General features: G+C 38.0%; 1 protein-coding gene across 3 annotated transcripts in view; it reads left to right on the top strand.

The window, feature by feature from the left end:
• RCBTB2 (RCC1 and BTB domain containing protein 2) overlaps positions 1-24,830 on the top strand; it is a 33,537-nt gene that overhangs the window by 3,389 nt on the left and 5,318 nt on the right. The window contains exons 2-13 of one of the 3 annotated variants that reach the window (XM_021376208.1): positions 3,473-3,566; positions 5,948-6,011; positions 9,064-9,222; positions 9,677-9,827; positions 11,009-11,175; positions 11,847-12,005; positions 13,368-13,475; positions 15,301-15,443; positions 17,184-17,374; positions 20,315-20,441; positions 22,817-22,953; positions 23,552-23,682. In XM_021376208.1, coding sequence (XP_021231883.1) covers positions 3,529-3,566; positions 5,948-6,011; positions 9,064-9,222; positions 9,677-9,827; positions 11,009-11,175; positions 11,847-12,005; positions 13,368-13,475; positions 15,301-15,443; positions 17,184-17,374; positions 20,315-20,441; positions 22,817-22,953; positions 23,552-23,682 — 1,575 coding nt within the window. In that variant the 5' untranslated portion in view covers positions 3,473-3,528. The remainder of the gene's footprint in view (positions 1-3,472; positions 3,567-5,947; positions 6,012-9,063; positions 9,223-9,676; positions 9,828-11,008; positions 11,176-11,846; positions 12,006-13,367; positions 13,476-15,300; positions 15,444-17,183; positions 17,375-20,314; positions 20,442-22,816; positions 22,954-23,551; positions 23,683-24,830) is intronic. The other 2 variants (XM_021376219.1, XM_021376229.1) reach the window with 2 other exon arrangements.

Below are 24,830 nucleotides of genomic sequence, written 5' to 3'. Positions count from 1 at the left end.
AAACAAATAATCTGAATACTTTTTTTCCCCTAAAGCTAGTTCTTTGAACTCTCATGTTGGAAGGTCAAAATGAAGAATCAATATGTGTCAATTATACTAAATCAATTATATAGTAAATTACATTTTATGCAGTGTTTTCAATGGACAAGAGCTAATAAGTGCATCAGTTGTTAATATTTTATTATATCTGCATGGACTACAGGGACTAAAGTGTGTTTGGAATTTGGCTAACAGTTTAGCAAAGAGAAACTGATTTTCAAGTTAATTTTCTGAAAATCTGGAATCAGACATAAAAAAGAAAAAAAAAGTTTTTCTCCAGCATCTCAGCTTAGAAACAGATACAGGAATAATCTCCTTTTACCAGGAAACTGTCTAAGAAAATGTTTGGTTATTTTAATATCTTCAAGATTTGGAGATAATACTCTTTTTTACTGCAGAAGTATGCATGTGAAAGTGACTCCAACATCCTTATAGTGGTGTTGAGCACTGAAAGTAGTTTGTGCATTCACTTTGCAGAATCTGAAACACTTAATTGCCTTCGAAAGGTGTTTCTGCACTTGCAGAAATAAGTGAAAACGTTTTAAATTAAGAATATTTTTGATTGACGGTTTTAATTAGGCTTTTTGACCCTGACTTTTTTTTTTCCAAACCAGCAGATGGATAGCCAAAGCTTTCCAGTGATTTTATCAGGGGAGCTGGCGGGTTTGTAGAATGAGAAAACAGAATTTGAGAATTGTTTCTTCTGCTTTAAACATTTTTCTCTGGTAGATAATGATGCATTTTTCCAGTCAGTCCCACTCTTGTTGCTCACTGGTAAACAATACACCATTCTACATCTGACAGCAGTTCTAAGGGGAAGCAGAGTAATTAGAATAGGGATAGGAGAAATAAAGAACGTTTGTATGGACCATGTGTCTTATCATCTCTGTTATTTTAGACTTTAAAAAGTCTTACTGAATTTTATAAAGCTCAGTCAGATTTTCTTGCTAGCCCAAGATCTCCCAGGATTTTTTTGCAAGTGAGGGGAAGATGTCCCAGGAATCTTCATAAGATTTTCAAAGCAACGTTGTCACTTAGACCAGGAATTTCACGCTACACCCAGACACTTATTTTTAATCCATCAAAGAGTTGAAAGGTCATGTCTTCTGTTTTCTTTTCTGTCTTCTCATATGCTTCGTAATGTTTTTCCCTGAAATATTTATACTTTATCAAAGTGGCATTGAAGCTGTATTAAAGGACAGTGCTGAACCTGGCTTACAAAACAGTATTCCCACTATCTTCCTTACTTTTGGTGTGTCCATGTTTCCTTTTTGTTTATTGTTTCCATCTTATCCTTCACTGCTTTCATTTTTAGCAACTAATTTCTTTTTGGAGATGATGATATTACTGAAAAAAAAAAGGCCTTTGCAAATAGATTTCAAGTATCCAGCTCCAAAAAAAATTCATTTTGCATGTAGATGAACCTCTGCTAACTTCAGTGGGATCTTGCTGGAGGTCTGTCCCAGCCAACAGGTACAATTGATTATCACACTGAAAGAGAAATGGCATCTGACAAGTTGTTTTTCGTTTATGTTTTGTCTCTGTAGAGTGAGACACTAACACCGTCTTTGGTCATTTTAGTTCAGAATTTCTGCATCAGTTGCCTTGCAAGGTCAAGGATGACAGTCTGGAAGGCTGTCAAGATTTCAGTCTTTGAAAGATTCTGGATTTAGCCTCTAAATCACGTGTGCCTTTGCTTTTGAAATTAGTAGGCACCCAGAGGAGCTTGCATCAGGAGCTGAGAAGTCACAGTCTGGTGTCAAGAGGCAAGAAAGACATGAGAGAAGACCATGCTTTAGTTGGAGATTAGTTGCAGCTCTTTAACCAACCTCTTACTGTTTTTCAAGGTCTGCAGTTTCTTGGTAATGGACAACGATGTTGCATCCATGGAGAGAGAAATGAAAAGCTGAGTTCTGTCAGTTTGTGGTCAGCACGGGACAAAGTATTGACATTTCACTGCACATGAGGAAGGATGCTAATTTTGAAAATAGACTCACATCTTTCTGGAAAGGAAATGTAATCTCTTCAGCGGGATTAACTGTCAACAGTATGACAATATGAGTTGGAAGAGACCTCTGTGGAGAAGGACCTGGGGTCCTGGTGGACAACAGGTTGGCCATGAGCCAGCAGCGTGCCCTTGTGGCCAAGAAGGCCAATGGTATCCTGGGGTGCGTTAAAAAGAGTGTGGCCAGTAGGTCGAGGGAAGAGATCCTCCCCCTATGCACTGGTGAGGCCTTGTCTGGAATACTGTGTCCAGTTCTGGGCTCCTCAGTTTGAGAAAGACAGGGGTCTTCTAGAGAGAGTACTGCAGGGGGCTACAAAGATGATTAAGGGCCTGGAGCATCTCCCTTATGAGAAAGGCTGAGAAGCCTGGGACTGTTCAGCCTAGAGAAAGGAGACAGGGGATCTTATCAATGCTTACAAATATCTAAAGGACAGGAGTCAAGTCGATGGGGCCAGGCTCTTTTTAGTGGTGCCCAGCTGAAAAGGGGGTAATGGCCAGTAATTGGAACATAGGAAGTTCCATAAAAACAACAGGGAAAAATTCTTTAAGGGTGATAGAGCACTGGAACAGGCTTCCCAGAGAGGCTGTGGAGTCACCTTCTGTGCAGATATTCAAAACCCACCTGGATGCTTTCCCGTGCAACCTGCTGTAGGCAACCTGCTTTGGCAGGTGATTGGACTAGATGATCTCCAGAGGTCCCTTCCCCAGCCTGTGTTCTGCGATTCTGTGATTTTGTGATTACCATTCTGTCCTTTCCTGTGAGATCACTTGGACAAGTTAGCGTAATTTCATGACTGCTCTTGTACCTGGCTGCTGAGAAATCAAGATCAGACAAGGTTAGGTCCCTTTCCTAAAGGTGTCAGCAAGTCCTTTTTTGCCTGTGACTTTTTCCTCCTGCTCTTTCCAAAGTCTGTGGTTAGTTACTGGGGCAAGATACTCCAGGCAGACCTTTGGTTCAGCAGATGAGTTTCATAAACGCTCAAATTAAGTAGGAGGAAATACTACATGGAATTCTGGGGGAAAAAAAAAAAAAACAAAAAACAACCTGTTGGCTTGCCAAGTTCCTAGAGAGAGAATCTACAGTAATGTTTACATTTGAATGCGTCAGTGAACCTGTACAAACATTTAGGATTAAGTGATCTGGTTAGGCTCTTAATGGAACCTGGCTAATAGAACCAGCATTTATGTTCCTTAACTCAATCTTATCTGCACCACAAAGGCATTCAGAGCTTGTGCAAAGACCATGGCTGGAGCAGATCCAGAGTCAGAACTTACAAAAAGTCTTGACGCAGTCTGCCAGAGTGTGCTGTCCAGATACTTAAATTGTACTTGGATTCCAGATAAGAGATTTGTGAAGTTTAATATAAATATTTTTGTACTAAAACACTGTGTACTTCCACAAAAAAAAAATGATGTTTTTTCTTTTAGATCTGCACGTTAGATTTTTTGGGGAAAAGCAGCTAGTGAATATAAAGTTTTAATACATGAGAAATATATGTTGCTTACCTATTTACTTTCAAAAGTAAGTATTGCTTGTTTTTTTTTTTTTTTAAAAGTAATGGGTGGTTATTTTAAAGTAAGGATTCTCAGAGCTTTTATGAGTATTTTAGAAATTTATAGCTAAACAGTCCGAATAACTTGTCTGTAATAGATTGGACTTTGTTTTTCTTCTTTATCTGAAGTACTCCTATGTGTGCAAGTTCTATTCTTTAATCGTGATGAAAGTACCACTTTTCTTTTGCTTCACTGTGCATGCAGTAGTTATTTTTCTGAAGGAAAAATTCCTAAGAGTAAGAAAATGTGAATCACTAGGTCCACAAATAAGAATGTTTCTTAGGTAGGCTTAATGATTTAATTTTTTTTCTTTCTTCGCTTTCAAGATCCAATGGTCTATATGTACCCTTAAATCAATTACAGGCTTTTACAAAGAACACTTTTGCAGAGGCAGAAATGTGTATCAGAAGAAATGAATTTGAATAAAAGAATAAATAGATGTAATCTGATGCACCCCACGTACTCCTGTAGGACTAATCAGAAATAAGATGTCTATGTTTGCAAAATACCTTGGAGAATGGAGTTGCAGAGTAATTTTCTCAGTTATATTTAAGATAAAACATCTTTTGAATTTTGAGGACGTGTAAGTGATCTATGTTCTTGTAAAGTTAACTCAAAATTCACAGTATATTCCTGGAACTCTGAAAAATCAGTGGGCTGGAGAACCTTTCATTCAGTAACTGCAGTGGTCCATACAAGGTATCTTAATTTATACTGACAAATAAACTGCTTTGAAAGTCAAACGATGTGCTTTTGTCTGAACAGAAGCAATTGAATTGAAATATCAGAACTTGAAGAAGAATAATGAATATCTTGTTGTGTATCAAAGGGCTTGCAGATGAAATGCAGAAATACAGAGTTCTGCGTTCACTTAAATTAGAATATTCATGGTAATACTGTCCTGGGAAACCTGTCAGCCTTGTGTGCTGAAGAATGGCTAAGAAATGGGTTACATGGATCAGCATTGCTAGAGAGGGTTGGAAATTGATGCAGCAAAGTTTTGTATAGCTTTAATACTCAGTTTCACTGTAACACTACTCACATAGTTGAAGTTAAACTTTCAAGATTGCAATTTGGTAATAGAATCCTGCTCAGGCTTTGGTCATGCAAAAGGCCTTAATTAAGCAAGTTGTTTAAATGGAGATAACCTGCACAAAAACAGCTGGTTGCATTCTTGTTCGTTGAACAAGTAAATATGCTGAAAAATAATAACACATTTCTTAACAGCAAGAGCTTAACAAGTTAACCTGAATCATTCAATTGCAAAGCATGCTAAATGGCCGTGCATGCCCTTTCAGGGCTCTGTTCAGTTGCACATGCATGACTGTCTTATGCTGATTTGTTCTTAGCCATGCTCTGACATGGCATGGATGCCCTGCGGCTCCTGTGTCGTATTTGCCAGCCCCACATGAGGTTGTATAGTATATACATTAGTAGTTTTATAAAACTTCTTTGAAGTGTGGTGGTCCTATGAAGAGTAGCTGAGCAAAATGGTAGCTGCTTGTTCATTGGATGTCATTCTGCCTGCTGTCAGAATTTTACAGGTGTTTGGTTTTCTGTGGGAGGTAAACATTTTTTAGGATTGGCTGAATCGATGTACTTCCATGAAAATGATGTGCACTACTTTCTCATTTGTTGAGTAAAAGAAGCTTGCACAGCTTTAGAGCTGCTTGCTTATTTGTGCATTGTTACTGAAAATGGATTTGCGCTGCTTTGTGTTAGGAAATAATTTAAGAATAGTAGGGTTAGACATTCATCTGAGAAGAAACATCTTTGTTTCTACTGGTGATGCACATTGTAGAAGTCATGCAGGTCACTTACAGAGCTGGCAGTAGCTTCAGAAACAGAATGAATATTCTAACAATTCTCAGTAAATCTGAAAATGTCCAAATGTTCGCTTTTTTTCATACACTGCTTTTCAGAATGAAGACGGAATAAAAATATTTGAAGGGGTATGCCAGAAATGGAAAGTTGTATCCATATGCTTTTTCTTTGCTGAAAGAAATGTCTTGGAAAATTACATCAGCAAGGTTCTAAATTTGTTTTTACTACAATAAAAACATATTAGAGTATTGTGCTTATTAAAACTTTTTCAATCAATGATTAATTGTACTACTTGTTTAAAAAGGTTTTCTCCAAGAATTAATATTTTGGTAAGAATAGAGAAGAATAGAGTCACTGATCACTGTACAGTTGAAAGTAAAAACAAGATTGCCTGAGCTCCATGATTTTTGTTTTCTCACCCAAACAAACAAATAGTTTGGTCTTAATATGAAATGTGTGTAGTTTTATCAAGTATTGTTGCAGCAATATGATATGGCGATTTTAACCACAATTCTCTCTCTGCAGAGGGACACTGGCACAAATCCATATGGAAGATGAACCTCCTCCTTCTCAAGGAGTCAGTGTCAAGGTCAGAGTGTGACTTTGCATTGAGAATTCCATACAGCTCAACTGAAGAGAAAGAAGCGTGGTTTTATTATTTTAGTTTAATACATGCCAGTAGCTTTCAAGATAAACAGGAAACCAGAACTGTAGGTAGAAAAATGATACTTGCAAAAGAAATGTTACTTATGTGATCCACAAAATATTAAAAGGACAATATATTCATTTTAATTAGTTTGAATATCTCCTTTGGCTTACAAGGTTGGTTTAATTTAGTATTAAGTTCCAAAGTTATGTTTTTCAGCTTAGTGTTTCAACAACATAAACTTGCAATAATTCACTTTTAGAGTATAATTTGGTGAAAAAACTTCCAATTTTTGTCTTTTTCTTTGTACACTCTGCCTGTAAAACACATCATTTACATTCTGAGCTTTGTGATAATGCGTTGATAAGGTGGTCTGTATGACAAAACAGATTAACCAGCTTTTAGACAGAGTGCTGAGGTCAAATGAAGAGTTCACAGAATCACAGAATTGCAGGGGTTGGAAGGCACCTCAAAAGATCATCGAGTCCAACCTCATTACTAAAATAGGAGTACTGGGACATAGCTGATACACTTCTGGGATACGTCCATACAGAATGTAAAATTCTGTTCTAACTCTGTCTTTCATGATTCTGTGCAATGTCATGAGGGAACTGATCACTTCTGAGACACAAGTATTCAGAGGCTGATAGTTCAAACTATCTTTTTGGGGGACAAAATATGATGGAAAGCAAGGGAGAAGAAACAAAAAGTGAAAGAATGCCTCTTATAGCGTTGGGTATAATTAGCAATTCTAGAAACAGCGTTTAGATTATACATAGGTTTTAATTTGATAGAGTTTGTTATTGTTTGTTTTAAAGAAAAATCAGTATTACAACTATTTTACTGAAAAAAAAATCTTTTTGGTTTAAGATGAATAGGGTCCCAGCCATCTGCTGTACACTTGAAACTTAGAGCCCACCTTTTAAAGATGCCAGTATCTCATTCTGGTAAGGGGACAGTAAAGGAATCTGCAATTGAAGGGCAGCCTGACTGTCTTTTTGAAGCTCTGGCTTCAACAGTCTTCAGGAAAAGTGGGATGCAGTTTTGTTCATGCAAACAATAGACCAGTCTGTGATGCTTTTGTTGCTCATTATCATACTTTAATAGCCCCTAAAATCCTTTGCAGAATTCATGCTATACTCTTGACATGAAACAAACTGTTCAGTGAAGAGCAGAAGTAAGAAGCCTGGTTCTATACAGATATGTATAATTATGCTACTTGTCTCAGACGACAGCTTTTCCTAGGCTAACTTGGACCTTCTTGCTTTCTGACATATGCCATAACACGTGCCTCATCCGTTGGCCTTTCAGTGTCTAAAGGGGGGCTGTAAGAAAGAAGGCGACAGACTCTTTAGCAGTGTCTGTTGTGACAGGACAGGAGGAAACAGTTTCAAACTAAAAGAGTGGAGTTTTAGATTGGATATGAGGAAGAAATTTTTTACAGTAAGGGTGATGAGGCACTGGTACAGGTTGCCCAGGGAGGTGGTGGATGCCCCACTCCCAGATACACCCAAGGTCAGGCTGGACGGGGCTCTAAGCGCCCTGATCCAGATGTAGACAACCCTGTTCATTGCAGAGGAATTGCAATAGATGATCTTTGAAGGTCCCTTCCAACTCAAACAATTCTGTGATTATGATTCTATGTTTCTGATTGTCCTGTTGCCAAATAGATTGTGTGACAGCTGGGTCTTACTTCCCTTGCACTTCCAAAGTTGGCTGAAATGGGTCACTGAATTCAGTTATTTGCTGTGAAGACTTGGGGAAATAGATTGTGTGATCAAAACCACAGCTTTTCCTTATGGAACGTGACCAATCCTCCATCTCCTTCGTCAGAAGTGTATTTGTTTAAAGATTTAAATTCACAGTTAATTTACAGATTTATTTATTTAGTTTGGAATATTTTTACTTATGCTTCTGTGTACATTTTTTTCATAAATGATATTAGTCAAAAAAGTAATATCCTTACAACTAGCTTAGATGACTCTAAACTAGAATTTATTCGCAGCTTTGTTTCAGTCAGAGATTATATATATATATAAATATATATATTTTCCGTGACAGATTATTTTGAAAGTCTGATACTTCCTAGAGGTAAGGACATGATGCAGTCCTTACTGTTATACAGTGAACTACGTAATGCAGTGATAGGCAAAATCTATTCATCAATTAATCAATTAATGCTACTTTTCTTTCACATCCAGAGCTTCTTTAGTTTAAGTAAAAGAAAATTTGATGAGTGTTCCATGCAAAATTTGCTATTAAAAGTTGATACTGCAACGTTTTTCTGATTCATGCAATGCAAAAGCAGTAGAAATGTTGAGTGAAATTCCAGCATTAGCTTAACTAGTTTCAGCATCTGGAGATAATTATTTTTCTTTTCCTTGTTATTTCTCCTTGAATAAGTTGGAGAATGTTCTATTATCTTTTTTTTTTCATTTTATATATTTACCAACAGACACAAATATTCTTAGAAAGTAACTTCTGAAGAACAGACAGTTCCAGAAGTAAAGGATAAAGGAAAACGTTTCTTGAGTTTTCTCATGTTTCCTTTCTTTCATGTATGAAAACAAATGTGTATATTTTTTGAAGATAAGTATATTCTTGGGCAGATTTTTCATGTTTTTTTTTTTTTAACAGTTATTTTAGCACATTATTTTCAGGTTTTGGATGTATACTTAACATCTTAAAATTAGAATCCTATATTTTGAATCCTCTAACTTAATAGTCACACTATGATTATAGTGAAAATGTGATGACAGCATTTAACATCTTGCATTGTAGTTTTCTTCATGCACATAGATCCTCTCTTTCTGGATCATGATATAGTTTATTTGTTTATTATAATGGTTTTGCTGCGTGTATTGTTCTAGAATTAAAATACTGTTTTGTGGTTGGGAATGCAGGTAATGGTGTTTCTCTGAATTTATGCTTTTTATCATGCTAAGATATATTTCTCTCTACATGGCTATTTGATATAATTTTTCTGTAACATCAGGTCTTGGAGGCAACATTACTGTCAGCCCTGAAGATGCTGGATGTTGGGAAATGGCCAATTTTTTCCCTTTGTTCACAAGAAGAGCTCAAGTTAATTCGTCAAGCCTGTGTATTTGGCAGTGCTGGTAATGAGGTGCTGTATGTAACTGAAAATGATGAGGTAATTGTCCAAGAGTGTGTGTGAACATGATGTATTTTGTCATTTATGTATCAAGTTATTGTGAAAGCTAGTACTATTGCAAACATAAGAAATGTTGCATAGTGAATGCCTGACGCTTTTCATTAAAACTAATATTTGCAATTAAGATTACTGGCTTCCTACCATGATAAGAGAATAAAGAGAAGGTGAAGGTAGACATTTCTTGGAGATGCATGGACGCAAGTTGGAGCATGGGAAATTCTAATGCAATATTAGAAGATTTTTATTACCATGACAGTGGTTAAATCTTGGAGAGCTTGATGACTCTGGTGGTGGTCAAGACTCAAAAGGACATGGCCTTGAGTAAACCGATATACGTAGACCTCGGTTTAGTAAGGAAGGGACTAGTTGGACTAATTGGCCTCTGGCAGTCTGTTCCCATCTAAGTTATGATTGTGTAATTCTTTTATAACAGGTTTTTGTGCTTGGCATGAACTGCAGTGGTTGTTTGGGAACAGGAGACGTCCAAAGCACAATTGAGCCAAAGAGATTAGATTCTCTATGTGGCAAAAAGATAGCCTGTCTGAGTTATGGAAGTGGCCCTCATGTTGTGCTGGCTACAGAAGGTAAAGTATGATGCAAATACTACTTTTTCAGATAGGTTCACTTTAATTAGTCCACATTTTCTGTGTGGACCTGTTTCACATGTTTTCTGAAATTCATAGCCTCATGTTATTTGCTTCCATCAGGATAAAGTCAGTAGATGAAACCTGTTACTGTAGGGAAATACTGGTTTAGTATAGCGCATTTTGCCGTGGTAGTTTTGAGGGAACCCTTGGTGAAAATATCAAGTAGAGTTTGGTGATCTCTTAAGAGATCTGGAAGAGTTCTATTTCAAATCTAGCTCTCCTGGAATAACAGCATAATTTACATCGAGAAAATGATGATGATAGACAAGATGAATGTAGAATTACTATTCACTGTATCTGGACTGCTGGAACTAGAGAACATCTGATTTAAAACAGATGAGAAAAGTAAACACAAAAAGGTAATAGCTTCATGATAATAAGACCAATACACATATCTTAAAGGGAATCAGAAGAATTGTAATATCTTTAATCCAGAGGTTGTAAATGCTTGGGAAGTACACAGGGAATGAGCTGCAAAAAAGTGAGCAGGCTCAGGTTCATGTTTCCTGTAGGCAGCATCTTTTTTTTTAATTGCCAGGCAGACACACAATTCTGCAGGAGACTATTGGTCTGACCCAGTCAGACATTGCTTGCATTCTTAATTTTACTAGCATGTTTCTCAAAATACAGGACATGAATAATATGTTTATATAATAAGTAGCAGCATTACATAATTGTTTTTCATACAGGCATCTTTACGTATATTGCAATAGGATGAAAATTGTATTATTTGAACTTTTAATAATGAGAAACACAGGGCCGGGACTTATAAGGAAATTTTGATTCATTCTCAGTAACAAAAACATTAACTGAAACAGAGACTCCTGACTGTCATTTCATCTTTTTCTCTGCTGTTTTGCTCTATCTCCTTTCTTTTGGCTTTCTGATTTCTTTTATGAAGACTATATGGATATTATGGATAGTATCACTTCGGATTTGTGTTAAACACTATGTGAGGATAGTATTAGTATGTCCCTGGCATTAAGAGACAAAAAGGACATAGATATACTTAACTATGTACAATATGTTACTGAATTTGACTTTTCAGTTTGTAATTTTATGTTGTGTAGTCATTGGAAAAACAGATTTTCAAATAGCTTTTTATGTTTTTGTTACAGAAGGAGAAGTGTACACATGGGGTCATAATGCTTACAGTCAGTTGGGCAATGGTACAACAAATCACGGTTTGGTTCCCTGTCAAGTCTCTACTAACTTGGTGAACAAGAAAGTCATTGAAGTTGCTTGTGGCTCTCATCATTCTATGGTGTTAACATCTGATGGGGAGGTGAGAAAAGCTAGAAGAAATCTCTTTTTTCTCCTAATGAAATTCCTGTATGGGAGAAACAGAAAACATACTGCACCTAGTGTATTAGTCTTTCTTCCTTCTGTCTGCAGAGTGCTGATGCAACAAAAACGTTAAAGAAAAATGGAGAATCTTAGAGTTTATCTACCTCAAAGTGCATGCGGGACATTGATTTTTGTGTCACTTCTGCTTGTAAAAACAAATTATCATTTCTTGCTATGCTATACCCTACCATAGATACTTAATATCACTAAAGCTGACATCAGTTTAAATCATGCTCATGTAAGGAGTTTTGCACGCTGAAGTGTTTCTGTCATTTACTTTGAGATGTCATTTGAATCCAGTTAGCCATTACGCTTTGAATTCTGGAAAACTAACAATGAAATCTTCTGGTATGAGTGCAACTGTTGTGATGCCTCTTACCTTTGATAGGAGAAACATTAAAGAATGGGATATATAAATACTGTGAGTTGCATATTTTTGATAGAAGCAGTTAAATTGTAAGCCTATGTAGTTTCCCTGATCTGTAAAAGAACCCGTGAACACAACCTAAAAATGTATTTTTTATACATTTAACAAATCTTTCTCTCTTGAATATGTACATAGAGTTGTCTGTTATATACCTTTTATTTACAAGATTTCATTTACAACAGGTATACACATGGGGTTACAACAACTCAGGCCAGGTTGGATCTGGTTCAACTGCTAATCAACCAATTCCTCGAAGAGTTACCAGCTGCCTACAAAATAAAGTAGTAGTTAACATAGCCTGTGGACAGATGTGCTCTATGGCTGTGGTGGAAAATGGAGAGGTAAGAAATGTTAAGTGAATTTTCGGACTAAACTTTATTGTATGTATCACAGGGTCAAGGTCATGCAAAACCTCTCAGTAATTTGCAGAAGGAAGTATTTATTTCCAGAGTCCCTCCAACTTGCCTGCTTATACTTTTTGTAAAAATCTTTGTCATGAATTATCTTGCGTATCCACACGATGTGCTTGAGCACATCTTCCTACCCATACGCTTTTACCATCTTCTTTAGAAAGAAGTTACGCAGAGAAATTTTGCGTTATGAGATTGCTCAAAATTGATCAACTATTACTTTGTATCAACTTCTGAAGTAGGCTTTGACCGGAAGGAATTCAGGGAACAAATTTAAAATTGACTTGAAAATACAGTTCAGAAGGGAAAAAAATAGCATTTTGAAGGTCGGGAAATTTATATAAATTTTGGGATTACATCATAAAAGCTATATGTGTGTATTTAATATTTCATGTTAGCTTCATTTTCTCATACATTAAAAAAAGATTTTTCAAGTTGGTATTACGTTCTTGCAGAGATGAAGGTGCTGACTAATGTTATCTCACTGCTGTCTTTAGCATCTATGGAAAAATTAATTATCTGATCTATGCTAGAATCTTATGAATCAATAATGTGAGAATAATCAGTGAATGCTATCTTAATTTTCAGTGTTTGTGTAAACACATCTAATCTGAAGAAAAAAGCCAAACCAACAGAAAATAAATTCAATAGGATATGTTTGTTCCACTGCAGTACACATCAAACCCCTCTCATTCTTTTTACCTCCATATCTGTGAGGATATGAAAGGGATACAGTTTTCCTATTGCTTTCATTCACTTGAGCTGAAGATTTTGGGCAGCCTAAATGCTCTCCAGATTCAGCACTCCAAGCATTTCAGTTTAAATCTAGGAAGCTACTGACTGCATTAGGGCAGTGGAATATATGTCCCTGCAATGATCAGCCCTCAATATTTTCCTTTTTCAGCATAAAATTATTAATAGTCTACTCAAACTGTTGTGTATAGCCTCCAGCTTATACTTGGCTTAATATGTCTTCTTTTGCGTAGAGGATTTTTGAATGAGAAATTAACTCTTTGAAAAAGGGAAGTATTCCTGCTGAATATGCTCTGTGCTGGGGAAAAGCCCCATGAGTCACTTGTTTTTCACTTTTATAACTTTTAAAGAGCAGTGTGAAGAGGAAGGACTAGAATTTTGATGAGCGTACACTGAGAAGTATCTATGTATAAAGTGCAGAACTTAAGGAGTGGGAACCTGAAATATTGAAGGAAATTGTTGGAACTATGAAGTAGTTATATTGTTTTCAAAAGAATTACAACCATTCAAACAGCTGAAATCCCTGTCTTTGTCTTGAAGGTCTACGTCTGGGGCTACAATGGTAACGGCCAGCTCGGACTGGGCAGCAGTGGCAATCAGCCGACACCGTGCCGAATAGCAGCCTTGCAGGGCATTCGTGTACAGCGGGTATGTGTGCGATGCCCGTGTCAAACCCTTTAGGAACAACTAAAATAAACTAAGGAATATTCATAGAATCATCATAGAATCATAGAATGGCTTGGGTTGGAAGGGACCCCAAGGATCATCAAGTTCCAACCTCTCTGCCGCAGGCAGGGCTACCAACTTCCAGATCTGGCACTAGACCATATTCTTTACTTGAAGGAGGTAATTATTTATCTCTTTGTTTAAAGTGCCATTTATCAAAATAAAAGCATATATCTTAGGATGGACCTCGGGGAAACTGTGACCCTGTAGAGTTTAGTGGGAATTTTGCCATTAATTTCAGTGAGGTGAGGATTTTACTCGAAGAGGACTAGGGAACTAGGAACATTTGGTCATTTCTTTTTTTCCAATTTTTTTTCCTTCATTTTAATAAGTCTTCTTGGGCTACCCCATTCTTCATTAGAGCCCATCTTTTTTTCTGGGAAAGTGGCCACAGTTAGTGTTTTGTCCTTCTTAATGACAGACTTAATGTCACTTTCAGAATTGCACTTCAGCCACAGTGACTACAGTGGGCATTTGAAGTCAGAACAAATCATCTTCAGGTGCTTTTAGTCAGCAGTTGGTATGATTCCACAGTAGGTCTTGAACTTGGGTGGTTATTACACTGTACCAAAGAACTGGGCTGCCATCAGTGTGACTAGCAAAACAGTAGCTTCATTTTACCCGTTAGGAATATTTAAGGTAAATGCAGAATGGATACTGGAAGTTTTAAACTGATTTATCCAAAACAGAGGACTCTGTCAGGAAAATGACAGATTCTGCTAGACTGTTTTTTTTTTTTTGTAATCTGGTGAGAATTTACAAGAGTGTTGTGATTTTTTGATCCTAATTATCACATTTAATCAGAAGTTATGAAATTGTTTTTTTTAATCTATTGAAATGAGCGTGGTTCTGCGTTCATGTCCTAGGATGTAGTCTGTAGCTTTGCTTGTAACATTTGTTACTGGAGAATAACATAATAAAGTGAATAACATTTCCTCCTGTATATATTCTACTGCTTAGACAGTACGAGTGGTCCAGTATGTTTGCCATAATTCCTATTTTCATTTGTTATCCATTAGCACTAAACTGTGGACCTCCAATCAGCAAATTGCTTACGCATTTGTTTCATTTAGAGCTTATCTCATTCTTCATGGATGTCAGTGGACTACGTGATCTTACAGTGTGTCTGCTTTGCAGACTGTATAATTGTACATGAGCCAATTTTGAGCAAGGCGAATTGGTTTTAGATGGAGTTTCATCTCGTTGCTCTCCTTCCTGGTTGGCTGTTTATTTTGTGTGAGCACTGGTGGTCCTCAGGCCCACATGTGGAGAGTTTCCTTCCAGTGATGTAAATGATCTCTGCAGAGGGTCCAGTTAGCAGCAGAGCTGGCACAGGGAGCTGCTTTTGTGTAGTCAGCAGTCAAAGAGACCTCACGTATTTTTACGGTGGTGAGCTGTTCAGGTTGGAGCAACTGCCCATAGGACAGGGACAGGGCAAGAGTTGGCCTGCCTTTTTCCACATTTTTTTTTCAGCATACTGTCTGTATTTGCCCTGTCCCTGCTTTCCTTCTTTCTCAGTTCCTAGCTGTTCTTTTTTGTACTCTTGAGATTATGTGATTTATTTTTCCTCACTCTCTTTTCTCGTTTGCTTCCCGTTTTAAAAATCTTACCTCCATTTGTCAATTTTATCAACTGTCATTATAGTGGCCGAGAATCAGTAACATGAATGTATAACATAGCATAAATCTGTCTGTATTAAATTCCTGTTACATAAAAATGAGATTTTTCTGTTTATGATTCGTTATAGGTTGCCTGTGGCTGTGCACATACGTTAGTGCTTACAGATGAAGGTCAGATTTATGCCTGGGGAGCCAATTCATATGGCCAGTTAGGTACTGGGAATAAAAGCAACCAGTCTTACCCTACTACAGTTGCTGTGGATAAGGACAGGTAATACTTACGTTCTAGCAGTCAGACATTAGCTGGCGTACTTTCAAAAGAGCTACAGAAAATTATGGCATTTTTAAATCTATTTTTTGGAGGAAATAGCCTATCATTTTTTACCTAGCATTCATGGTTCTTTTGCAAAACGTGAACGGATTGAAAATCTGTCTGACATACAAAATCAGTGCATCAGAGTTTGGTTTTCACTGAAAGTGCTTGAATCCATCCTATAACCACCCTTGAGAAAGAGAAACTGAATGTTCTGAGCCGTAGTGTGCTATTTTCTGCTTCAGCTCACGCTGTACTTCGTAGGTCTTAATTGCAGTTTCTCTTTGGTGGCGTAGTTTCATTGTTTGAAGTCAACAATAAAACCTTTATTGCCTCTGAATAGAAACTGTATTTTAATATGCTACATTTGACAAGGAATACTCACAAGGAGTGGACATCTGCAATTTGTGTTATATCTGCTGTTCAACCCAGCTCATAACCCAGGGGAGAGAGAAAGGGAAGTTTTTCTTCTTGCTATCGCTGCTTGAAAATTAAGCTTAGATTTTTACAAATTAAATACTTTACCTTAGTCATTGATGGGTGGTGGGATAATTCTTTCTATTGCTAATTCAAAGCTATGTATCTATATGGGCTGAAGTTTCAATCTGTTCTGGACTGCTGAGGTGTTGATTTTGGCCTCCCATTGTGAATAATAAGAAAAGTGTGATGTCTCTTTAAACACGGCTGTGACTGTTACTGTAAGGAAGAGGGAGCTCCTCGGCGATGGTGAGACATGGCCTGATTTTGAACATTGCTATTTCTTTGTGTTTGTGCTTTGGCTTAAAATTAAACTGATTTTTTTTTTCCAGACACTTTGGCTGCAGTTGAAATGTTACCACATTTTAGTATGAATTTTAATACCGTGTATCGCCTTTCCCTTCTGTTTGCCAGAATATGTATTCCTAGTGTCAGTGAGAATATTACCTCGCTCTAAGCCTGCAAGATTTGTACATGCAGCTTTAAACAAGTTGTTTCCCAGCTATTTTCCCCGGGCAGCTGGAAAAACAAGCAAACAAGTGGTAGTTCAGACTGCAAAACAGAGGATTGTGTAATGCTGTACACAGCGGGATTTATGAAATCCTAAATCAACTTTAGGATTACTGAGATAGCCTGCCGTAACTAGAATGCATTTAGAAACAGCTTTCAGTGCTCTCTTTGGTTTCTTTTGTTTCATTTTCAAAATGAAAGTCTCTTAAATGTAAGCAATAAGAATTGTATGAGTAACGACACTTCAGTATTTTAATTAAAAGAAAGCTGTTTAGGTCGTTGGTTTATGACCAATTCTCAAATACTTCTTCACCACAGCTTAATGCAGCAGCTCACCTCGCTGTGCAGGGCCACCGAAGGCAAGCAGAGACTTGGAGCTCACTGTGGCTCTGTCTGAGGGAGCCAAGGGGTCAGCAGAGCACGTGCTGCAGCCTAGTGCTCTGCTGCAGCACTGCTTGTGTTGTCCTACTCGCCTTACTCCCCAAATGCTTTTTCACCAAGAAACTTTCTGAGCGCACACTGTTTGAAGAAACATTGGTAACTATTTTAATTTTGCTACATACGATAGGAAAACGTTCTTGCCATCTGAGGTGCACGTATGCTTGTAGATGTGTTTTGCACCAGGGAAATGCAGGAGGGATGAGCTTTTTCACTGCGTTTCATTCTTATGACAGTGACTTGCTTTTGTTCTTTTTCTGCTTGTAAATTTAGAGTTATAGAGATTGCAGCCTGCCACTCTGCTCACACCTCGGCTGCCAAGACGCAGAGCGGCCAGGTGTACATGTGGGGCCAGTGCCGTGGCCAGTCTGTGGTCCTTCCCCACCTCACTCACTTTGCCTGCACTGACGATGTGTTTGCTTGCTTTGCTACCCCTGCTGTTATGTGGCGTCTTCTCTCAGTAGGTGAGCTTCAACATTTTTGGTTTAACGTTAATAAAACTTTGAGTGCATAAAACGGATGTGCCTGTGTTTGAAGCTTAAACTTATTTTATTGCAGAAAAATTATTCGAGGAGTTATAAGTGATGAATGTATAAATTTATGGAATTATAAAAATTGGTAGACCCTAGTGGCACTGCTAAATGATTCGCTACTTTATTGGTGCAATGTACTTCTGTGGGGAATGCTTTGTTTTTTTTTATGTATTTTATGTGCATCTTTTGTTGGAACGATGGTCTGAATAGCAAGTTCATACTTCAACTTTTGCACAGCTACTGAATCTTTCTGTACAATGGCCATGGGTGGAGAAGCTGTGTTTGAATTTTGAGATGTAAGGGAGACGTGCAGAGGCATTTAGGAACCGTGAACCTTTCTTTAATGCCTGTGTCTTTTAAGTAGATTGCAAAGAATGAGGGAGCCAAATTCCCACATTAGGAGTTGGCCACAGGCACTTGGTGTCTCCTAACAAGTGATCATTACCTGGCCCTCTGAAGAGGCCAGTTACTGGATCCCAGATATCTGATTATTATTAAGATCATAGGATCACGGAATGGCTTGGGTCAGAAGGGACCTTAAAGCCCGTTCAGTTCCAACCCCTGCTGTGGGCAGTGCCACCCAGCAGCTCAGGCTGCCCAGGGCCCCATCCAACCTGGCCTTCAGCACCTCCTGGGATGGGGCACCCACAGCTTCTCTGGGCAGCCTGTGCCAGGGCCTCACCGCCCTCAGAGTGAAGAATTTCTTCCTGATGTCTAATCCAAGCGTACTTTTTTTCGGTTTAAAACCATTACACTCTCTGATAAAGAAATCTCTTCCCATTTTCTTGTAGGCCTCCTTTAAATCCTGGGAATGAATGTTCTTTCTTGTTGTGTCTCATATTCCAGCTTATCCTCAGTGCAGTTCTCCTCTTAGTTTCCCTTCCACTTTTCCACATTTTCTTCTCAGTTAGAGTACTGGGGAATTTTTCAAAGGAGAGCAGAGAAGGATAAGAAGCAAAAACTGTCTCTTCCATATTTCACTCACCTCAGAAAAGGCAGCTAATTGAATGAGAGTGAAGCTATTATTTATAGTTTTTCCACGCTCTTTTTGAAAATTCGCCTTTTGTTACCTACTTTTAGAAGTGCTGTATTAGGTCAGCTGAAACAATCTTGAGTGGGATTATGAATGATAATTTATCATACCCTTATGCTTAAGACGTGGAAATGACCCATTTCTTAATGAGCAGATTGCTAAATACAGGTATTCACTCTCTTTAATACAGCCTGGTTAAGACTGTGTTCATTATTTCCCAACACATCTTTTATTTCCCCCCTTTATTGTTATCATGAACAATACACCCAATCTTCTTGTCCTGCTTCATACCTTGGGAGTAGCCCCTTTGCCTTTTGGGTGGGAGGGCTGTCTGGAGTTTTTTTGGCCTTGATTTTTTTGTGGAAGTTCTGATATTTCTATTGCAATTCTTAGCACTGATTGCTGAAGAGTTTTCTTGAGGTATTTTCCTCGTCAGTGTGAACAGCCTCTTTATTTCCTTCCTCCCCCTTCACTGCTGTAGCTTACCTCAGAATGTAGAAGTCATCTGGAATTGCATATGGATGGGCATCTCAATTGTTGTTTAACTTTGAAGATTGGCTTCACAACTAAATACTGCAGAATCTTTTGAACTATTACAGTAGAGCTTCAGCTTTGCATTGGTTGTTAAAGTCATTGCACTTGCTCGGGTAGCATAGCACCACCTTGTACAAAATAAGACTAAGGAAGTGGTTTTACAGTATCATCATCTTAAAAGGATTTTTTATTATTATTTCATTGGTTTTTTCTCCTCATCCTTTCATCTGTAATCCAAAGCACTTATGTCATTATTGGGATAATAACTAGTTATTGGTACATTTTCTTGAGCATATTCCTGAGCAATTTCATTTCTACTAAATGAAATTGAAAGTATAATAGTATCAAAGTGTGTGTGTGTGTTGTTTTTCCTATTGCTTGTGGTGGAGGTGTTTCCATTTTTCACATGAATGCTATTTGTATTTATAGCCTGGTAGGGCTGGCCTTACCAATCCACGAAATGGGTATAAACCAATAACGTGTGTTCTTCTCCTAAGAAGGAAATGTTTTCTAGACTAAGAGTGATGCCTGAGGTTTTTAATTTGTTAATATTATTAAAGAAAATAGTTATTTAAGGCCACCTAATATTACAGAGAATCAGCTCAGGATCAGAACTGGAAACAATTCAGGAGATATCTGTGTGGACAACAGGTGGCTTTTCAAAGCTGTGAATTTACAGTGCAAGCATCACAGTGTCACAGTGGGATGTACGTACGTATGTGGCACACAGAAATGTATTCACACACAGAATGCTTCAAATACCATAACTCGAGGGAGAGCACTTTCTGAGTAGGGTGGTAGCTGTTGATATTTACTCTTAACTGTATTGCACTGGTCAGTTTTATATGTAATGGCTTATTTCTGCTTTAAGGTAATGTCTCCTCGTGGGAATATTGTAGAAAATCGTACTCTGTGTTTTGTTGACCTTTGGGGTATCTTATAATAAGTAACACTTTATATTTAGAATGATTTGTCCGCTAACAACTGATAGCATTTCCTGTCAGATGCAATATTACAATTCTGAGACTATTAATATATTCTTATGGCCATGTACAGATGAAGTAGAGGAGAGGGACTTATCTTTTGTTTCGGAGCCATAGTTGTTTGGAGCAGGAAACTAGTAAGGACTGAAGAAAGCTTCCCTTTATTTGCTTTCCTGGAGGTTCATAATGAACGTGGTTTTTTGTTTGGTTGGTTTTTACTATTATTAAGGATAAATTGTAAAGAATGCTAGTAGCTGACAAAATGTCTTCATGAGTGATATACGTGTCACCACTCACTATTAATCACCCTTTTTATCCTAGAGCCTGATGACCATCTAACAGTAGCCCAGTCACTGAAGAAGGAATTTGACAACCCTGAAACTGCAGACCTGAAGTTCCTAGTGGATGGAAAATACATCCATGTTCATAAAGTTCTTCTCAAAATTAGGTGAGGCACAAACTATATAGTTGAATAAACAGGAAACTGTATAGTTAAGTCCGCTATGCTGAGTCATTACTGCTTAAAATCTTTACTTTGCACAAACTCTTTTTTCCCTCAGGCTTGAGTTTCGCTTGCTCTTCTTCACTTTTACGCTATTTTCCTCACTTCCTTGCTGCTCAGAAATTCCAAACACACTGCTTACTGCCAGCCTTTTCAACACTTCTCTCTGTCTGACATCTGTCCTCCTTTGTACTACCTAAACAGTCTTGACCCTGATTACTAGTTACCTTTTCCAGATGAAAAAAGGCTCGCTTCTTTCTGTTGCCTTCCTAGATGTTAATCAGTTTCTCCTCCTGTCTTTTCTTGGCTTCCTCCACTTGGATAGTCTCAGAGTTTTGTGTTTATTCCTGCCCTTCTTGCCTTCCACAGAACCCTTCAGTTGTGTCAGCATCTTCCGTAGATGCTCTTCAGATTACCTTTTTTCTTCCTTATCTGTCACATTCCTTACCCTACTTGTTTTATGTCTTCTTATCAGTGAATTTGAATTTTAAGCTGACTTCTCTTTTTGTTTTTAGCACTTTCTGCAAGCTAACACCACTTTAAAGTGAGATTTGATATGCAGATCTACAGAGTAATCACATTTTTATTAGCATGCCGATATTAGTTTTTGGTTGCTGGCACAGCTTGTACTAGAATATTCTAGAGACACTGCTTTAGATCTCTTTGCTCTTGCTAGCTGTTTCTCCTCCATCTTTATTACAATGATTTTTCTGTTATTTTCTTTCTCAGAATGCTTTATTATCTCATCCTGTGTACCACTGCTTTTCTTCTCCTATCTCTGAATCTGATTCATGTTTCTGATTTCATGTATATTACCGCATAAATTAAATGTCTGTGTTAGCTCTTGATATTTTTTTTGGTCTTTTCTGCCCTCCTCTTAGTGTTTCAATTACTAGCATTACTGTTTTCTTCTGTGCTGGTTTCATCACCTGTCCATCGCACCCACACTGCGTATTGCATGCCATCTCTATTTGGAACACCTTATTTCCTCTCTGCCAGAGGCACTCCTGGGCTGAGTCACTGCAGGGTACTTTGTGAACTGAAGGATAAGGAGCAGTTGAGTTTGATTTATTTATTTTTAAGGGAGCAGCGTGCACCACCTTCTCTCTGACTTTTTTACTGTTGCATGGTACCACTGGCACAGCTGCCCATTGTCAAGGTCTGTCCCACAGTGGGATGAGTGTGTGCTCATTACTGCTTAAGATGAGGCACAGGGAAACAAAGCAGTGGGTTTCTTCTGCCTCTTCCAGTGCCAGAATATGGTACAAGAACGTGGCAGAAGCTACATAATAACTTTTAAACTTTTTATGGGTCTGACATGATTTTTCATATTTTATTTATTAAGAAAACTTCAATAAAATCGTAAGTGAAAAAGGTAAGTGATCAAGTAAATAATGATTTTACATTTGTATATACATTGTGCTGTGTTTGTGATGTAGACTTGTCCAAGAGTTGTTAAAAGGAAGCCAACATATCTTGTATGTAAAACTTTCAGTAAAAGAAAAGCAAATTCTGAAGTGTGACACTGATAACTAACGTAGTCTAGTATGAACAATTCAAATGAAACTGTAGCTCTTCTAGGAAAAGCCATTACCTGAGATGGTGACGTTCATTCCCACCAGCCAAAATCTGAAGAACAATGCAAATGTTGCAGGGTGTTTTATAGGGAGCACAAAGTTATGGTGAGTTGTAAGTTACCGTGAGCCCAAAGTGATAGAGTACTTTGTTATTTAATAAAGGCAGTGCTTCTTCCCGGGTTGTAGCTTGTCCATCACAAAAATGTTCCGACTGGTAACAAAAAGGTGATGAAAGATCTGGGTGAGAGTGCTTTAATTGTAAATATTTCATTACTTGAGTGTATTACTTAAATCTAACACTGAACAATGACGTAGCAACGCATGCTACTTAAATTACTGATCCCTTGTTTTCCATCCTCGCTAGGTCATGTTGGAGAAAGCAGGTTGAAATGTGAGAGTTGTCTAATAGAAATGTAAACTTTATCAAGTAGGAGCCAGGTAACTGAATTAATAGTTCATATCTAACTTATTTAAGAAAACAGCATCAGAAACACGTGGACCATCCTTAAGGATATTGTAAGTAGAAAGGGAGCCTGTTATAAAACACTAATAACAGAAAGGAAATGGAATTCTGAATTACATAGAAAGCTCTGAAGAAATTCACGTGTTTATACCAAGAAATCATGTAGCTAGTGTTTATGGTTGCGTATTTGGTCTGTTGTGACTGATTTTTGTCAGCATCTTCCTGCAGCTCATCTTTCAAGTTTCACTCTTACGGTAACAGTTGTTGTTCTTCTTTTGTAGGTGTGAACATTTTCGTTCCATACTGAATAATGATGAGGAAATTATAGAAATGAGTGAATTTTCTTATCCCGTTTACCGAGCCTTCCTGGAGTACCTGTACACAGACAATATTAGGCTCCCTCCTGAAGATGCAATAGGTATTTGCCATAAATGGAAACAACTCTGGGTTTCTGTTTCTGAAAAGTTAAATTTGTGCACCCCGACAAGATGAGGAAAGTAGGGCTGCTAATTTTAGTTTTATTAGCACTTAAATCTTCAGTTTGGCAGGTGTCAGAGGAAGGGATGCAGTAGCTGGAAACGTCCACGGAGAATGAGTAGTGGGGATACAGTAAGATCAGAAGCTTACGTTCAGAAAGAACTCAATTGCTTCTCATCTGAGGAGCTGCTTTTTCCTTACAAAGGCGCTAACACCATCCTAAAACTTTCCTGTTTGAGTAACTGCAGCATTTTTACCATGAACAAAAGAGGAGTTGCTCCAAACACTAATGTGAGTCCCTAAGTGATACCTTGAATGAGGTGTAATACAGTGAACAAGGTGACAGAAGACTTTCATTCTAGTAAAGTGTCCCTTTCTGATGTGTCACCAAGGACCTTGAAAAAAGGACTTTTTCATGTGGGGGAAGAATAGAACAAGTCTGATTAATTCAGCCTAAAATAATGGGGCAGTTGATTTGTTTGAATAGAAGTGTATATTTTTTTGCACCGGGATAGTTAAAGGTGTGTGAATTTTTGCAGGACTGCTAGATTTGGCAACACTGTATAGAGAAAACAGATTGAAAAAGCTTTGCCAGCAAACTATCAAACAAGGCATTTGTGAAGAGAACGCGATCGCTCTTCTTTCTGCTGCTGTCAAATATGAAGCTCAGGTAGGGAGAACTTCAGGCAAACAATTATTTTCTGAGAAATGCAAGTGTTTAATATAAACATAACTGGGCTTAACTTATGAGTCATGATTACTTGCAATTGCCCCTTCTGGCTTCCAGGTATTTTTTTTCCCTCACTTAAGCCATAAAAGCTGCAGCTACTAGTGTTATCTTCCTGCCTGTTGACTTGCACCTGTGAGTCAGGATTCTTAATCACCTTCCTGTCTTGTCATGTAGCACAGCATGGCATGCGAATGTCTCACTGCCATTTACTTCTCCACCTTCGGATTTTGCCTGTTCGCTTCCTGAAGTTCTCCACCCGCTCGTTTTGTCTGTTGCTGCCTGCTACAGTCATTCTGCTACTGCCTTTTACAGGCAGTGGGAGAATTTACCTAGAAAGCCCTTCCCTGTTTGCGCTTGTGCTCATATCAGAAATCCGTTTTCACCACGTTGCTTAACAAATTACCTGTCGTTATCCTCCTCTCCATGTCCTGTCCTCTGACCTGCCCTTGGCCCTGGAGTGTTTCACTGGCACTCAGCCTGTTATCAGCAGTACCACAAGCACTTTGTTTGTAAGCAGACAAATACTTTGAAAGATGTTTCCCCTTCCTCAGCTTCTTAGTGAGGGGCTGTGGGAATAACAGTGCGGTGGGTTTGGTTATGCAAGAAATCCACATTCTTATTTCAGACATTGTAACAGAGCAGCCTAGTTAGCTCAGGAGTCCTGATCTTTCTGTTCAAAATTTCTTTCGCCACGTAAGAATAAAACTAAGATAGCCAAAGAGAAGCTGACCTGTTAGCGGAGCCAAAAGATGTCGCTGATGCATGTTTTTTTCATTATATCCATTTTCCTTTTGCTTTTGCTTGGTTGTAAGATGCAGGATGATGTTTAAAGCAGATGCTTACATAAGATGCATTGATAGACAGTTCCAGGCACAGGAAGCAAGTAGAAAAAAGGAACTGAAACAAAAACTGAATTGAAATATTGCTGTATGGCAGCAGTGAGCTGTGTCTGTGTAGGAGCTGCAAAGAGGAGGCTGGAAGTTTACAACGAGTTTCAGAAAGCAAGCAGGAATAACGCCCGATTAGTAGATGATAAGAGCACCAGCTGCTGGTAGAGCAATGAGGTCCGTCTTAACCAAGGTATCAAG

The sequence above is a fragment of the Numida meleagris genome, chromosome 1 (assembly GCF_002078875.1).
Source record: "Numida meleagris isolate 19003 breed g44 Domestic line chromosome 1, NumMel1.0, whole genome shotgun sequence".
Lineage (NCBI taxonomy): Eukaryota > Metazoa > Chordata > Aves > Galliformes > Numididae > Numida > Numida meleagris.
This window is presented reverse-complemented; position numbering and strand designations above follow the sequence as displayed.